General features: G+C 37.6%; 3 protein-coding genes across 5 annotated transcripts in view; 1 reads left to right on the top strand and 2 right to left on the bottom strand.

The window, feature by feature from the left end:
- The first annotated feature begins 579 nt into the window (after positions 1-579).
- jagn1b (jagunal homolog 1b) lies at positions 580-3,058 on the top strand. 2 transcript variants are annotated; one of them, XM_015023017.1, is made up of 5 exons: positions 580-689; positions 1,467-1,562; positions 1,658-1,730; positions 1,801-2,035; positions 2,110-3,058. In XM_015023017.1, exons 2-5 carry the CDS (start codon positions 1,474-1,476, stop codon positions 2,262-2,264), a joined length of 552 nt encoding a protein of 183 aa, XP_014878503.1. In that variant the 5' UTR covers positions 580-689; positions 1,467-1,473; the 3' UTR covers positions 2,265-3,058. The 2 variants fall into 2 exon arrangements, with proteins under 2 accessions (XP_014878503.1, XP_014878502.1); XM_015023016.1 differs by having other exon boundaries at positions 1,801-3,058.
- Positions 3,059-3,400: 342 nt separating this feature from the next.
- LOC106940299 (NF-kappa-B inhibitor zeta) lies at positions 3,401-12,690 on the bottom strand. 2 transcript variants are annotated; one of them, XM_015023014.1, is made up of 12 exons: positions 11,180-12,690; positions 10,810-10,895; positions 10,562-10,702; positions 8,047-8,138; positions 7,493-7,818; positions 6,780-6,885; positions 6,554-6,700; positions 5,260-5,323; positions 5,012-5,181; positions 4,554-4,664; positions 4,286-4,453; positions 3,401-4,028 (listed from the first exon to the last, which is right to left on the bottom strand). In XM_015023014.1, exons 1-12 carry the CDS (start codon positions 11,452-11,454, stop codon positions 3,990-3,992), a joined length of 1,725 nt encoding a protein of 574 aa, XP_014878500.1. In that variant the 5' UTR covers positions 11,455-12,690; the 3' UTR covers positions 3,401-3,989. The 2 variants fall into 2 exon arrangements, with proteins under 2 accessions (XP_014878500.1, XP_014878501.1); XM_015023015.1 differs by lacking the exon at positions 10,810-10,895 and having other exon boundaries at positions 11,180-11,253.
- Positions 12,691-13,405: 715 nt separating this feature from the next.
- The window catches only part of LOC106940298 (glycerol kinase-like), a gene marked incomplete at its 5' end in the record, with an annotated part of 14,662 nt that continues 11,714 nt past the window's right edge, over positions 13,406-16,353 (bottom strand). The window contains 4 exons of the mRNA XM_015023013.1: positions 13,406-13,680; positions 14,532-14,618; positions 15,294-15,380; positions 15,467-15,610. Of these exons, the coding sequence (XP_014878499.1) occupies positions 13,670-13,680; positions 14,532-14,618; positions 15,294-15,380; positions 15,467-15,610 (329 nt within the window). The remainder of the gene's footprint in view (positions 13,681-14,531; positions 14,619-15,293; positions 15,381-15,466; positions 15,611-16,353) is intronic.

Here is a 16,353-nt window from a genome sequence, read left to right as displayed (position 1 = left end):
AGCTCCACTTTATACCAACTTTTAGCTGCATAAAAGAGATGGTTTTATGAGTAAAAACAAATCCTGTCTCTATTTAGTGAAATGGCAGACTGTTGAATTGATTATGAGAACATTTTAATGCATATTTTTTGCCATCTTGGAAATATGGCAAAGTTCATTGAGCAAGCTCTCTGTCTCAGAAAATAGAATAAAATCAGTTTTCAAAGGTTGAAATAATGTTTGTTTCACTCAACTGAAAATGTGTGATTACATATAATTTACTGTATTCAACAAGTCATAACAAAACACATTTGAACAACCAAATATCTCCAACAATGACAATGAGGAAAGCAAAAATACCTTTAGTGTACATTTAAAATAATTAGTTTTGTTCTAGTTGTACTTTTTAGCAGTACAAATGCCAAAATAGTGACCAGTCCCGGCATTTTGGATGTCGAAGTTACGACACAGAGGCGTACTGTCCCAATTCTCACATTTTTGCACGCTTGTAAACTTGTGCACTCGAACCCTTATGTGCACTTGACTGAATCCACACTTCACAGAGGGGCGTAGGGTGCGCACTGAGCATTGGAACCGTGCCATGTATGAAACGTCATGCATCCCATGTAACCTTGCGGTCAGTTAGCTGCACCTTAACTGTTAAGTCTGAAACACATATATGCTTTATATAAGCACCAAGGTACAACAAGGTAAGAGCCAGTAACGGTAAACTTTCAATATACATGCATAGATATACATCTGCGCTAAAACGTGGCAGGTGTTTGACCTGTAGTCGCTAATGCGTAGCTAAAGATTCGGTAGTTTAAAGACTGTCATTCCTTTCACTGACGCTTTAATTCGAACTAGCGTTACAATAATGTTGATGAGAAAAGTTGGAATGAAACGCTTTTTAACATTTTTGAGGATGTTAAACTTAATATTTCAGGAACAACGTCGAAAAGATACACATGGTAACTCAGCATGCTAAAACCGAAAAGTGAATGAAACAGCTGCTCGGCTAACGCTGCTGTAGCTTATAGCTATCTACGTAAATTAAAACAAAAAGTTAAAACTCCTGGGTTAGTGACACATACAAGTCAAAGTGGCTTAAGCTACACATTTTAAGTGAGAATTGGAAGATATTACACAAAGTGGTTTAAGTGTACTTTCTCATTGCTCACAAATAAGGACAAATTGATGCGTTGTGATTGGTGTGTCCTTTTTTGCTTGATTTATTTAATTTTTCTAAATGGTATGGCCTACTTTTTGCCTCAAACAACAACAACAACAAAAACACTTATTAAATACAGGCTCACTTTGCTGCTGGAAGCTTCATTTGTTTTGACCTCCACAGATTTAGTCAACTTTTTGCAGATGAGTTTATTTGAATGAATCTCATTTGTTCAAACGTTATTTCCCAGAAATTGCTCACTTCAGGAGCTCAGAGGTTTGGTTAGTTGTGCATCAACTTCCTGTTTTACCTGCAGATCCACCATGACTTCTCGAGCCGGTCCCAGAGCGTCAGGTACCGACGGCAGTGACTTCCAGCACAGGGAGCGAGTTGCTTCCCACTACCAGATGAGGTCAGGGCAGTCTCTTCAACCCCTCTCCCCCATCTCATTTATTGTACAGTTAACTTGGTTTGTTCCAAGCCTTGTATTTTTCTTTTTTGATTCAGTGTTGCCTTGAAGTCTGAAATCCGTAAACTGAACATTGTCCATGTACTGATCTGGGTGCTGATGGCTGCTCAGGTGAGAACAAACATTAGAGGATGCCTTATTTCCTAGCAGGCAGAGTCTCACTGTGTTCTGATGTGTCCAGGTAACTGTAAGCCAGCTGAGTCTGGTGTCTCACAAGGTAGTCGCCTCTCCGTATCAGTGGGAGTACCCCTACCTTCTGAGCATAGTCCCCACTGTCTTCAGCTTCCTGGCGTTGCCGCGTAACAACATCAGCTACTTGGTGATCTCCATGATCAGTGCCGGGCTCTTCTGCGTGGCGCCGCTCATCTACGGTGGCATGGAGATGTTCCCCGTGGCTCAGCAGCTGTACCGGCACGGCAAGGCTTACCGCTTCATCTTTGGCTTTTCGGCCGTGTCCGTGATGTACCTCGTCATCATAATTTCTGTGCAGGTGCACGCCTGGCAGATTTACTACAGCAAGAAGCTGCTGGACCAGTGGTTTACCACCACACAGGACAAGAAGAAGAAATAACTTCAGCTCTGCTGGCTGAGGAGACTTTGAGACACTCTTGTTCAGCATCATTTTCTACATTTTTGACGATTTAATTATGCTTATAAAAATCATTGGACAGTTTGATTACTGCTTTCCCCTCCCTGAATTAGTTTTTATGTCATTTCAATGATAAAAAAAAACTGAGAACAAGTGTTTTTGTTTGAGTCTTGTTATTTTGGGTAAAACTGGATAGAAACACAGGGGAGAAAAATGTTTATTTGCATTTTACATCACCTTGCAGCCATAGAAGATCAATTCTTATTCACTGCAAAATAAAAACCACCATATTTCCCACATCCAGTGACTTGATTCAAATTTGACCAAAACCCACAAACGTTAAGTACAGATAATATTCTAAAGTTTATAATAAAATGACACCGCCACCAATATCACAAACCTGTAAATAAACCACAAACTCCCCACCACCAAAATCCTATACTAATCCTATGCAAATTAAAATTTATTTTTCCATTTTAAATTATGAGAATAAAGTCATATATTGAGGAAAAAAGTCCTTAAGAAAAAAGACTTCATTAGAGTTAACAAGATCTGACTGGACCAGCTTGGCAAGTCTGTAGTTCTTTCTCTGAAATGGGAACAATTGATTCAAAGTCCTGTTACTGACCATTTGATAATGTGTTAAAAGATTAAGTTGTTCCTTATTTGTAAAACCAATTCAAAGGAATATAACTTCAATAGCTCTTTTTTTCATGGAAGAGTTCTCAAAATTGCTTAATTCTTCTAATATGACTTTATTCCCTTATTTCTGTTATACTACTACTTATAACTTTATAAATGGTTATTAGCTTGGCTTTAGTTCTCTGCAAAATCCCAACAATCAAAATGTTTAAAAAAAATAAAAATAAATAGGGTCTGTTCTACAAAGTGGGATTAACAATTAGATCACAATCTAACAAATCTTAATCCAAAAAAAAAAAAAAAAACTGGAGCAGGACCTGCTGTAGATATAAAATGGCATGTTGGGGCAACATGTAGGGGATACCATTCATTAATTTCCCCACCCACTGTTAGTCCTGTATTGGATTTTAGAGTCGTGGCATGTAAAACGGACTAAAGGAGCAAATTTATAAAATAATTAGGGATGCACCAATTGCAGTTTTCTGGCCGATTACCGATCTTTTAAAAAGCTTAACCTGCTAACTCCGATTTTGGCTGATAGTATTTTTTCTTGTCTGAAGTGTTGCTCAGTATAGCAAGAAAGTTGTTGAGTTGGTAACAACGGGGTCACTATTGTTAATTATAAACTTGCAGACATAACTTGGTGGGCCAGTCTGTCAGTTAAACCTTTCTCACTGGAGAGCAAAAGAGGACAGGCGTTGATTCTTAGACCTTTGCCAAGCTAGATAAGATCAGCTTCATATGTAAAAATTGACCGATCACCGATGTTCCAAAATTAAGGAAATCGTCACCGATAAATCGGTGCACCTCTAATAAAAGACTAAAGTTTGGGCTCTAGAACAAAAAATTCAATCTCATACAATGTGTGGCTATAGCTAAGAGCTAAATATGACAAAGGGATCCTGGTTTAGATTTCCAGCAGAAGTTTCACTGCCGTAAATGGAGTCAACGTCTGGACACCCATAGATGAACTTTAGCTAACCCACTTCATAGTACAGACCCCCCCCAATAGGTCTACACATTACATAGTAACGAACGCATGGGAGTGTTTCACTGAAACAACAATCATCTGCCTTTTCTGGGCAAATTTCCAATATGATAAAGCTGACTGTCTGACTGACAGTGTTCTGGAGTTTTACTTAAACCTGACCGTACTTTCCCTTCAGGATCTGTCGCACCTGCAAAACACAAGAGAACAAATGGGAGAGTTACTGTCTCAGTCATGAAGAGGACAGGACAATTACAGGATAATTTACTAAGAAAAAGCCACACATTTATCACTGTAAGGGTTCTTTTTTTTATCTGTCCTTAGTATACACAAAGTATTTCTACAAACTACAAAAATAATAAGACAGAATAGCCTTTTCTTTTATTGTAAGAGTGTTTGTGTTGTGGCGTCAATCTGAAAGATTTGGGCTTCCTTTCAGGTGTTTACCTTTTCACCAACCGATCCTTCAGGCACCAGCTGACACGGCAGCTCATTTTCAAAATTCCTCATTCCGGAATCGGCACCCTTCCTCATCAGCAGCTTCACGGCCTCCACCTGATTTCTGTAATTTTGCAGAGAGCTGACGATGTGCAGAGCCGTGTTTCCGCTGAAAGTCTGACACAAAGAAGAAAATTCTCACCAAGGAACACGAAGAAAATACATAATTTTATGACTGGTATTTGGAGAACTTTATATTCCTTTACTTTATGCTTACCTTTACATTTACAACAGCAAGAGACATTGGCTGTTCAAGAAAAAGGTGAAGCAGCTCAATATTTGCCTCCTCGGCAGCCATGTGAAGGCAAGTCCTTCCACTTTTCAGATCCTTCAGGCATAAAGAAAGTAGATTTAGCTGCTACTAAAATGTTTCTACATCATTACAGTAGAGTGCTGGAATATTTTTGTCCTTTTGACCCCCAAGACAACACAAAGGTTAAAAGAAAGAATAAATGGGTCCTAGTCAAAATCCCAACAATTACTTTAAATAGTTCAGAACCCTTCAATTCCAAAACAAGAACGCAAAGAAGAGTCAACAGATTTCTCAACAGTGCCATGACGACTCATCAGCAGTCGTGACCTCCGAGTTATCTTTAGACATTAAAATTTAGGTGTGACAAAACAAAACTCATAAATCTGACGGGTCGTGTAACAGCCAACATCTGCAATACTTACTTTTGTCCCGTAGGAGGCGCCCATGTGCATTAAAGTCCTTACGCACTCCACAAACCTGCGCCTCCTGTGCGCCAGCTCTGAGATCATGAATGGACAAGGGTTTTCCAGGTGTCTCACTTCCTTAACGACAGCGTTGTGAGACAAAACCGCGGCGTGAAGTGGAGTTAAACCTTCAAGACATGACAGATTCAGTCATATTTCAGAATACCTCAAAGCCCTGAAAATATACAGTAGATTAATATTCTTACCGTCATAGTTAAACATTTCAACATCTATTGATGGGCCACGCCCTGCCAGGGTTTTACAGATGCTCTGTGGACACGAAGTTTATTAGCATTGTTTTTTTTTACATCAGCAGTCAAAGGTCTTTTATTCACAGAGTTCAGTTAGAAATTAACTAAGAGTTCGTCTCAACGTCACAGAGCTGCTGTGGACGGTTTTGCATTTTCTACTCAAGCCGGGTTTCCTTGTAGCGGCTTGTCAACAGTTGCATGCAGATCTAAATCAGGTGTTGCACAAACAGATCTGACGAAAGATAATCTAATGTTACTTTGTTTAGGCTGTTTATAGTCCAGTCATCTGTGGACGGACGTGTCCTCAACACGTTCCAGTCTCGACAACATCTGGAAATCTGATTGAACACCATGAAAACAAGAGGTGAATCCCTCTCGCTCTTCATTTTTAATATTTACAGTTTGAATTATAATCGTTGGCTGATTAATTTGGGATATAAATACGATGTAATAGGGGCCCCATTTCTGTCTGTTAAAGTTGTGAGTTGTTGGTTTTGGTAATTTGTCATTTCTCTTCTTTTTAAATTGATTAAAGAATTAGTTTTGGGATTTTTATTTGTTCCAACAGATTTATTTCCCTGCTGAATTAAATACAAGACTGAATGTTCAGTGTTAAATTTCCTAAAATGTGTTACAATCCAGAGTTCATTAACTTGGACTGTTATGCCTGTTTACATGAACTTTGGACTGCAATATCGTGTCACAACCTGAACTGAATGCTTACTAACTAGCTCAAACATGTGTACACTGTCAAACCTTCACCTAAGGTTTTCTTTTGTCAAATTTATAGTACTATTAAAGCTTTTTGTCATTTAGGTTGAGGAAAAAATAACGTTACATGAAGAGACAAGAGTTATTTCTACATATTCCCCCAGCCCTGCTGTCATGGTGATAGTCCATGCAGCGTTCAGGTGTCATCAGAGGTAAACGGCTCAGATTTGCATGATGAGACAGCAGCCAAAACAAGCAGGTTTCTGTGTATTGTGCTCTTATTTCCTGATTATTCAGTCCCACAGCCATGGGCTCCATCTTCGCACGAAGGTTCCACGTTCTACTCTGTCTCAGTCAAGCCAAAACATAATTGCAGATGTAGGTGGAGAAAATTCCTTCTGATTGCTACATAAAATCTCCAAGTTTACTTCTGGTACATTTTAACGAGTGGGATTAGTCAAAATCTATTTTTCTTTAAAAAGCAATGCAATTATCAGTTTATTCAATTGATTGAACTACTAAAGAAGAACCGTTTTACCTGAAGGCTGAGATAGTGGCCTTTCTCTGCGCACACATGCAGAGGAGAGCGCCCCCACAGGTCCCTGATGTTGATCTGCGCTCCGTGACTTAGAAGATCAGAAATGATCAGATGTTGATTGGTGGCTACTGCGATCTGGAGAGCCGTCTGAGCAACAAGAACACAACATTATCCCTGCTTCGTTTGATAGGTATATGAATAAATGACGTTGTGACGGCAGCCATACCTGCCCGTTGTGTTCTTTCACGTCCAGGGAGCCATACCTAGCCATTTTCGCAGCGAGTACATAAGAGAGGGCTCGCCTGCCTTGAGCCACCGCTATGTGAAGGAATCTACAATGGAAACAGTTAAGAGTTTACCAAAAGGACATGGGATGACAGACTTTCATATTTGATAGTAGATTTAAAAAATGTGTGTTTTCAGCTTCACCTAATTTTCCTTAAATCAACCTTGGATTTAATCTGAAAACATCCTTGAGTTTATGATATTTTTTGTAGCAATGTCATTTTGGCTGCTTCAATTAAAGAATCTGTAAAATTTGAAGGGCCCAGCCACACGGAAGTTAGGTTTGGGATTCCCCAAGGTAGCCGCCAAGGCCCACTGATGCTGTTTGTCATTCTTTCTTGTTTGATTTGTTTTAGGCATGTCTGGAGACAAGTTTAAAGCACCGTGCTCTTGTAAGTGTCAGGTTGATAAGGACTTGGACTAGATCCATATTGTTGTTCCTGGTTATGAATTATGGCAGCTGAAGAAAGCTATTCTAAAAAGCATTTCCTGATTCAACAAATAATTCTCAAGCATAAATGCGATCTTTGAACAGTAACTAATGCTACAACAACATATTTAATACATTCTACAATAAACTTTAGCACAAACCACAGAAAAAGCTTTAGCAAAAGATTGTTATATTAATTTGTTTTGATGATAATTTATACATACGTGTCACCATCCGAGTCCTGCATGCAGAGCTGCTCTGGAGACAGGCCTTCAGCCTTCTTGGCCTCTTGTTGTATCTGCCAGTGAAACAGAGTCATCTTCACTCCAGAGGCTGGGACATCGTGTTCCTGAGCAGGAAGCTGCACAGGCATTTCCTGCAGCCCCATGACGGCATTCTCTGGGAGATCTGGGATGAAGCAGGTGGTGGAGTTCAGGTGGAGAGATGTTGGAGAAGTTGCCATTTGAGGACTCATGTCTGCGGCGATAGGTTCGTATTTGGGAGACTTCAATTTAGGCTCCAAGTTCCATTTCTGCTCCGAATTCCATTTCTGAAAGAAAACCAGACCTAAGTTGTCATAAACTCATAAAAGATTGAGCCTGTGGAAATAGAAAGTATGCAGTCAGAAACACACCCTTTAAATCTGCATAACTATCTGGAGAAATTGTACTATGTTCCTACTTCCTTCAGCTGTTCTTCCTCATACATTAGCAACTTAAATGTTTCCTTATAGCTAAAGTAAGATTAGACAGCCGTATAATGAAGTCATGCAACTAACCTGGCGTCTCATTATTAGCAGCTCCTTTACGGTGGTCTTCCTATGCAGATGCTGGAGGGGTGCTTGTGGTTTAGCGTCAAATATCATGCAACCTGAAAAATAATAAATAAGGTATAACAGTTAAACACTGGTTGCAAGAATGAAGATACTTTCATTTTATTTTAAACTTTTATTTAATACTATTTTCCATCATATGTCGAATAAGACAATATCAGAAAAACAGAGATTCTTTTCAGACACAAAACATCTGGGAAGTGGTCTAATCTTTTTGTTTTATATATAGAAATTACACAACAAGTTGTTAACTATTCATAATTATCAGCACGCTTCCTTTGTACTAATTCTTCCTCTGACCCAATGGTGTTCACCAGGGTTCTACACTTGGATTACTATTATTCTACATTCTTAATGGCTGAAGCTCGAGGAATTAGGACTCCTACTGTTATAATTCAACATGACAGTCATTATATAGGTCCAAAGTTTTGCTTTGCCTTTAAAATGCTCCCATTTGTCACACTGACTGATGTAACTCACTTGACTTTCTATTTGTCATTGTTGTTTCAGTTGGTACCAGGAATGTTTCACTCATGTAAAGCAGAGGTTACTGACCTTTGGTTTTCCTCATATTATACAGCCTTTAACCAAGGTCAGATCTTCTTTTTATTAATTAATGGTTTTGCTAATTAATAGTGGAGACCTAGTTTGACTATGTCTGATTATGTCTCAAATGATTAACCTACAATCAATATGCGACAATTTCTGTATTGAACTTTTACTCCCAAACAGCTTGATTAATAATTACATGAGTTAATCGCTGACATCTCCCTGACCCTTAACAGCCTAACTAGGACCTTTAGCTACTTTGACCAGCTGATCAAAGTAGCTAAAGTAGTGTTGCTCATTGTAATTTTAATGAGCAACACTGGCACACAAGAGAACAGGCTTCTCAAGATGGCATTGATTCTGTCTTTTGATGTGCTTAATATATGTCTAACTGGACAAATTATATGTTTGGTAGGTAAGGCAGTTGTCATGAGCCACTGAAGTTTGCAGTCTCTGTGTTTTGTTATATTTGGTCTGGCAACAAGATCTTATGTCACATGCCTGAACATAGTATTTTTCTTGCTCTTGTTGCATTACTAACCACTAAACGTTTGATAGATAATACTAACAAATAAAGGAAGTGTAAAGCTCATATTTTTAGAGTAATTACTGACTGCAATCTTTGTGGCAGAAATCTGATAAATATGAAAAAGACGTTATGATGATCTATGAGAACATCCATTACCTCAAGCTTTATTATAGATTTTGTATTGTTTTTGTTTTAGACTTGTAAGAGAGACATGTCTGAACTAAAACCATCAAATCAGAAGTACTCATGAGTTGTTGTTTTTTTAAAGAACTGGAACTTATTAACTGCTCAACAATAAATTAAGCATTCAGTATTTTTTAACATTCATTATTTTAATTAGACAAATGAAGTACTTAGATGTTTTAGTAGCAGAAATTGACATTTTGATGATTTAAGTCATCAAAATAATGAAATCAAGTTTGCTAAAAAAAAAAGGACTTTACTCTTCTCAGCAACAAGAGTAAGAGTCACTGGATAGATGTGGTTTAATCTACTTAAAATTAAAGAGACTGCAAAATTCATGTTATTAACAGACAACTACTTTTTTTGTACCTAAAATTTTCTGTTTTATGAAAATTTTTAAATGTCTGCCATAATTTTGACTTAATTAAAAACTAAAAGGAAGTCTCTATCTGCATCTATCAGTGTGCTCGGGGGGGCCAAAATAAGCCCTGAGACCATGAATGCATTTTGGACACCTCTGTTGTTAGGGGCATTAGGCAAAACCTATACAAGTATGCTATTTGCTATGCAAGCACTTTCAAGTTCGGGGAATTTGGTATAAAGAAAAAGCACATAACCACCTTAAGCATGAAGCAAAACTATCAGGAAGGTTAAATTTAACTGCAAAAATATACATGTCATTAAGAACATATATGATTGTTAGAGGAACATTTATAAAGCATAGAGTATTATATTTCAATATAAATCTGTTAGAGTGAAGAAAAGGGAAAAGCATGACAAAATAAAATAAATTAAATTAAATCTTTAGTGGGATGCTCTGGAAGATGTTACACAATTTTAGCTGAAGGTTTAGCTAAATAAGCTAACGGTTCAGACTTGTTTGTAGTGTTACACATTCAATTTTGACTAATATTGTTAACATAGCTGTTTGATTTCTTTCTTTTTTTTCATTTTATTTCTTGTCAGAAAGAAACTTATAAAGATAATTCCTCATCTGTCTTACTTGAACTGCAGTTTCGCCCATGGTCTCATTTTGTTATCTATCTCAAGGAAACAGAAATTTATGGACTTCTAATTTTAAACACATCAACTTTAAAAATAATAATAGAAGGCATTAAAAGTACATACAAAATACTTATGGCTTCTAACTGTACATTTTATTTTAACATGAAGCTCCTATTTGAGCTTCTAAGAACGCACCTTCAGTGTTGGGGCTGAATTTGAAGGAGGCTGACAGAACCTGACCTGCCATCAAATTACTTCCTCCATGATCTAACATGCTGACAGTTTTATTGATGCCGTCAGAAAAGCAGCGCCTCTTGTTTTCCACTGGTTCCACACCTGGAAGGCAACAACAAACCTGAATGTTAACTCTGAGGCAATAAACACCGGTCCAACGCAAGATTAAAAATGAGGAACAACTGTCACACAACCCCTGGCACACACACCTGGGCCAACTTCCTGGTTGGCAGAAGGATCAAGTAGCTCAGTGGCACATTTAAAGCAAGATAAATCTTGTAAAGTAAAGTCAGTGCTGTAAATGCAGATCCATAAAACTTTATTTACATAAAACAAAGCAATACTTATGAACTTATATGAAACTCCAATAAAAACTGTTCCAAGTATTTCCTGATAGTCAAAAGAGAAGCTCAAGATCATTTCATATGCAAAAAGGCTGAATTGTTTGCACACAAGGTTACTGAAAAGCACACAGATGAAATTACTTTATGGTTAAAGGGTTTTTCTTAAGAAAATTGTTTCTAAACTAAATTAATAATTGTGGTGTATTAGCTTGCAAAGACAGGGCGGTGGACCTACCTGTATGGCTCAATCTCCCTCTGAATCAACAGTGCAGCACAAACAGCCAACTGGTTCAAACATGACAGTGTGAGAAGTGAAGTTTTATTGAGCTGTTGGGACAAACTCCTCCTCCCAGCCAGCCAGTCCTCCTGTAGCAGGGACTTCCCCTCCCACATGCAGGAGGAGCTCATCTGAACTGAACAATAAAACTCTGTTTTTAAGATGTTTGGAGTATGCGGAGATTCAGACATTTTTTGAAGGGTTGAAAATAAAATTTTAATAGAAATAAACATTGCAATTTTGTACAGATTTCTCTTTTACCTCCCTAATTTGTCTTACTTTTGGTATAGGTAAACTTTGAGAAGTATTGTCTTCCCCTTTTTAAGCAGTGGTAATAAGTAAGTCTAGTTGAGTGACTTACAGAACCCCTGTGTGTTCTTGCATTCACCTTTTTGCCGATTTTTCTGTGGAACAATAATTTGCTGAAAATTTGCATCATGGGAAGCTGAAACCCAAAGAACTGCATATTTTGTCATCCATCTGATGCCAATACTGTACAAGGCCAGTGTTGCTGATATAGATGTTTAATGATTTATGCTTGATATGTTATCAAGTCCCTAATATTTTTTCCTTCAAATTATTTTGTTAAAACTTAGTGACAGTTCTGACAAATGTGCCTGTGTCTAAAAATTACTTAACATGGTAAACTGAAACACAAATATGTGAATTTTTCCTAAATAAAGTGCAATAAAATATATACATTTGAAAGAATGAAGACAAAATCTTTTTGGAGTTGAGAAATTACAATACAAAATTAAAATAAAATCTCTACTTCACCAGTATCGATCCAATGCAAATACCGAATCAGTATTTATTTTACTGATATTTTGGATCAATTCACCCACAATTAGTGATAGATTGTTTCAAATGTTTGTATTAAAGCAAAATAAGGTAGATCTGGTGCTTGAAGTATTAAAATTATAAGCGTTTTAGAGAATTATGTATCAGTGGATAGCCATTTGTGGGCAGCTGTATAGTACCACATACAGATCAGCAAAGATCTACGTTCTGAGTGACATGTTTTCAAGTCTTTCCTATTTTGAACAGCAGTTGATGTATCTACTAACTGTGATCGAAGTAAGTTTGGTCAAGTAGCTTATGAATATCGACACACCCGTCATATTTAAACAGGTGTTTTCTTGTCTTTCCCAATTTGAATGTTCAATACAGTGTTGCTGACTGCAGATGTGGATAAGTCAACTAGTGCGTGGATATCATGTGTCTTATTTGAACAGTATGTTTGCTTCTCTTTTCCCCTAAAAGCTGTGGGCCGCTGTGTTTTGTTGTCCCAAAAATGAGAAAAAGGGTTTAATTTATGTTTTTTACTACAGCAAGAAAAGAAAGGTGAATTTGTTTGTCACACACACAAAAAACACTTTCAGTTTCTAATATCACAACAAACACCACAAACTCATCATTTAAAAGGACTTCACAGTTTTAATAAATTACAGCGTGAATTTACATTACTTAAAAACACACACACACACACACACACACACACACACACACACACACACACACACACACACACACACACAAAAACAACCCTTTGTTCTGGCACCAAGCAGAAGCACTGGCCCTTCATATAGTCACAGATCTGTACAGATGATGAGCAGAATGGGCAATGTGAGTACTGACATGTTCAACTCCTCAAACCTGAACCAAAGCAAAAGGAAGTCAGTCAGCATTGAGTCCAGGTTTTTACAGTAAAATATTTCCTCAAGCGTAGGTTTTTATTCAAATGACTGAATAAATCATCTTCTCACACTATCCTGCTGCTTTGCAGTTCAGATGTGTGGGTAGGGTTTGCATATTGTATGTTTTCACAGCATCTGATCTGAATATTTTCACTTCAAGGTTTCAGACTTGTGAAGCATTTCAGCTGTGAGATTTTATTTGACAGTTTTTGTAGTTTTGGAGTTAATACGAGTTTTATTGAATTTTTTTCCTGAGGTGTCTATCGTAAACGGAGCTTCATCTCTACTAAAAGCCTCAAGTTTATCAAAACTCTTCATTCCCTTTTGCTGCATACATTTAAACGTGTTGACACGCTGCTCGTACCAGACTAAAGAATTACTTAAAGTGCTCTAAAAAAACTCACTAGTGAACCAGAACAGAAAAAACAGCAAAACACAAAATGTCCAGGGTGAACAGTGACGTGACAATCCAAATTAGACCCCATACTTCAAGAACATTAGTTTTAATTAATTTCCACAATAAATAAGTCTAAAATTCATATTTACACTGTAGAAAAAACCCCTAGCTAAGTTAGTGTTCTTCATGCCAATATGGTCTAATCTGCTACAGATATACAAAGTAGAGTAAAAAACCGTTTTCTTTTCAGAGCTGTCTGGATTCTTTATTCTCCTGGAATGGCTTGGGAGCAAAGAGTGCAAGGAGGAGGAGTGGTGGCCGGGCGTTGGTTTCTGTTGTGCGCCTCTTCTGGGACTACAGGCGACCTGAAATCAGGTTGAGAAATGACAGAACAGGTTTCAGAGTCAACAGGGGATCATGTTTCAGCTTGAACACAGTTGGCTTTGCTTCAATGGGCATTGTTGGGTGATCAAACATTATCTTAGATGGAAAAAAAAAGACAAATGTTGACAAATGATTGACATCTTTTTCCAAATTAATCCTCAAAAATAACCGGCTTAAAGTGTGACTGTGACGCTGGCTCAGTGAAACACAGAACAGGTGATATTATCTGAAATTAAGACAGCTTCCTGCTTTGGAACTGATGTTTGTCATCAGGTTGATCATTTTAAGATTTTTAAAAGTTGTTTTTTAACTAAGAGAAATTTAGACTCGTTCCTTTTTTTCTTAAATAACCCCAAGTAAAAGAATTCTTCAATTTAATTAAAAAATACCATTGAGCCAAAAGGAAAACTCATATTATTTAAGCTTCTTTCTGTAGCAGTCTGTATTACAAAGATTCTGAATAAGCCTGACTGAAGACAGTCATGAAGAGTTTGTTCAGAACTGTTCTTTTCTTTTTTTAAAAACCAAACAGATAATTTCTTTTTTTCAACAATTAAATTATTTGTTAAAAAAATGCAATTGACAAGTTTTACTCTGTCAAAAGAAATGCTTATTTTTTATGCTTTAGTTTGTTTTCTGTTTTGTTTTTTGTTTTTGTTTTTTGGAAATTTTAAGTAATAGTATATCAAGTGATAATTCTTTTCTTTGTTTCACTACAATTAAGATTTAATTCAAAAGTTTAAAAAAAATCAAATTAAAAGTTACATTTGTATTATTATCTTTGTCTCCACATTATTATGTTGCAGTTGCAAATTCCAACAGACTGACTGACCTGTGAGGTATTTTGCCCCAACCAACATCAGCATGCTGCCAATGATATAGAATCCCAGCGGGATGCTGCTGAAGATACTCGTTCCACCTGTAAGTGAACAGGGAGAACCTGAGTCAATGGCTGCAGATGCAAACACATATTTACATCCTGATTCATTGTTTATTGGAGCAGTTTGTTCATCAGGGTGGTAGTTATATAGGAACAACTTCAGCTTTTCCTCAAAACAAGAACTAAAGTCCAAAAGCAGGTCTTTAAAGGGATCCACTGATTTTAACAGAGTTAAGGTCGGAGCTGGTTCTGCCTGGTTTCATGTGATGATTTTGGTCTGAGGCCAAAACGGAAACATTGGGAAGTAATTATCGAAGATGTTAGTCCAGATTGCTCTTCCTGTGTGTTCCAACCAGGTGAAATGTTTCAAGAGTTAACTAAACACATATTGGCTCATATTAGCAGCAGAGTGGTTAGCTTCAGCCCCTATAGCGTGCACAAACCGTCCTGCATGTTTCTGACAGCTGGAATGAAGGAATAAATTAGTTCAACAGCTTATCTTCAGCAGAAGCACATTAATAACTGACGCATGTTGGAGCAGGGAGCCGTCTCCAACCCGCATGACCAGATCTAGAAATGATGATCTAAGCAGATAATTTGGAAATACAGGGAGGGAAGTTTGGTGTGGCAAGTGGAAGCACTGGAACAACATTTGGTTAATTGCATCAAGCTACATGAATTATTGACTGAAAACATACAAATATTTGCACTCACGGCTCTCAGTCTCCACAGTATGTGTGGTCTCCCAGTTCATGGATCTCTTCACGGCTTCTTTCCACCTCGCATAGCGAAACTCGCTCTCTGCATCCCACAATCACAGCTGCATCAACCTGACCATGTCCAGCCACACAGATGTGGGATTTATCTGATGGTTTGGTTCTTTTTACCTTCCAGTTTGATCTGAGGGTCGAAACGCTCTGACGTGACGGTGCTCAGGTCCTCTGGCTCCAGGCTCCACACCCTCACGCCCTCGGCCGCGCCTGCCGCCATGGCTGCCCCCAGAGCCGTGGTCTCCGGCATGGACGGCTTCACTACCAGCAACACCACATTTACATTCACACAATCATTACACCATCACATTCTATCAAACAGGAAGCATCTTATACAAAAAAAATAAATAAATAAAAAATCACATTTTCTTGTTTTGCCCATTTTGGAGAGTTGGAAAATATAAATTGCTAACAGCATTACTGTTAATTCATTACTAACTAAGAAGATCTTTCTATGGAAAACTATGCATGTACAAATGTTTTCCAAAAGGTTCATAAATTCAGTAAATAAATATTTGAAAACTTTTGATTTGCTAGATTGTTTCTCGTTTCTGTTTTCTACTAAAGAAAAATCTAAGAAATGTTTCATAAATGGATTTATATTTGACTTTTTCATATCACACCCTTACTTTAGCATTTTACATAACAGACCCAAGTTGGTCCAGGTCCATCCAGCGTTGTTTCATGATTTTTAGAACTAACAGGTAAAGGTACGGTCCGAGTCGTTTTAGTTGAGTATTTTGCACTTCATGATGCAGAAGTATTTTAGATAAATATACATTTTTAAAATTGCCATCGGCCAAAATCGGAATCAGCAGGTCAGGCTTTATAAGGACTGATGATCGGCCAGAAAACTGCAATCTACCTGACGGTCTGGATACGTTTTTGGTTCTAATAAATATGGTCACAGTCTTTAAGTTAATTGAAGAAGCAGATTTTATCTTGTCCAATGATCATCTAAACCAGTGTTTCTCAACCTTTTTTGGGCCAGCGCCCCCTAGCCC

The sequence above is a fragment of the Poecilia latipinna genome, unplaced genomic scaffold, assembly GCF_001443285.1.
Source record: "Poecilia latipinna isolate Pla-1442-1.1 unplaced genomic scaffold, P_latipinna-1.0 Scaffold3168, whole genome shotgun sequence".
Classification (NCBI taxonomy): domain Eukaryota; kingdom Metazoa; phylum Chordata; class Actinopteri; order Cyprinodontiformes; family Poeciliidae; genus Poecilia; species Poecilia latipinna.
This window is presented reverse-complemented; position numbering and strand designations above follow the sequence as displayed.

Coding starts and splice junctions, on each gene's coding strand:
- jagn1b (XM_015023017.1), top strand. CDS start 1,474: ATGACTTCTCGAGCCGGTCCCAGAGCGTCAGGTACCGACGGCAGTGAC. Junction 1,563..1,657: donor GCTTCCCACTACCAGATGAG/GTCAGGGCAGTC, acceptor TTTTTGATTCAG/TGTTGCCTTGAAGTCTGAAA. Junction 2,036..2,109: donor TCAGCAGCTGTACCGGCACG/GCAAGGCTTACC, acceptor ATTTCTGTGCAG/GTGCACGCCTGGCAGATTTA.
- LOC106940299 (XM_015023014.1), bottom strand. CDS start 11,454: ATGTTTATTTCTATTAAAATTTTATTTTCAACCCTTCAAAAAATGTCT. Junction 7,819..8,046: donor TGCTAATAATGAGACGCCAG/GTTAGTTGCATG, acceptor GTTTTCTTTCAG/AAATGGAATTCGGAGCAGAA. Junction 6,886..7,492: donor CAGGACTCGGATGGTGACAC/GTATGTATAAAT, acceptor TTTCCATTGTAG/ATTCCTTCACATAGCGGTGG.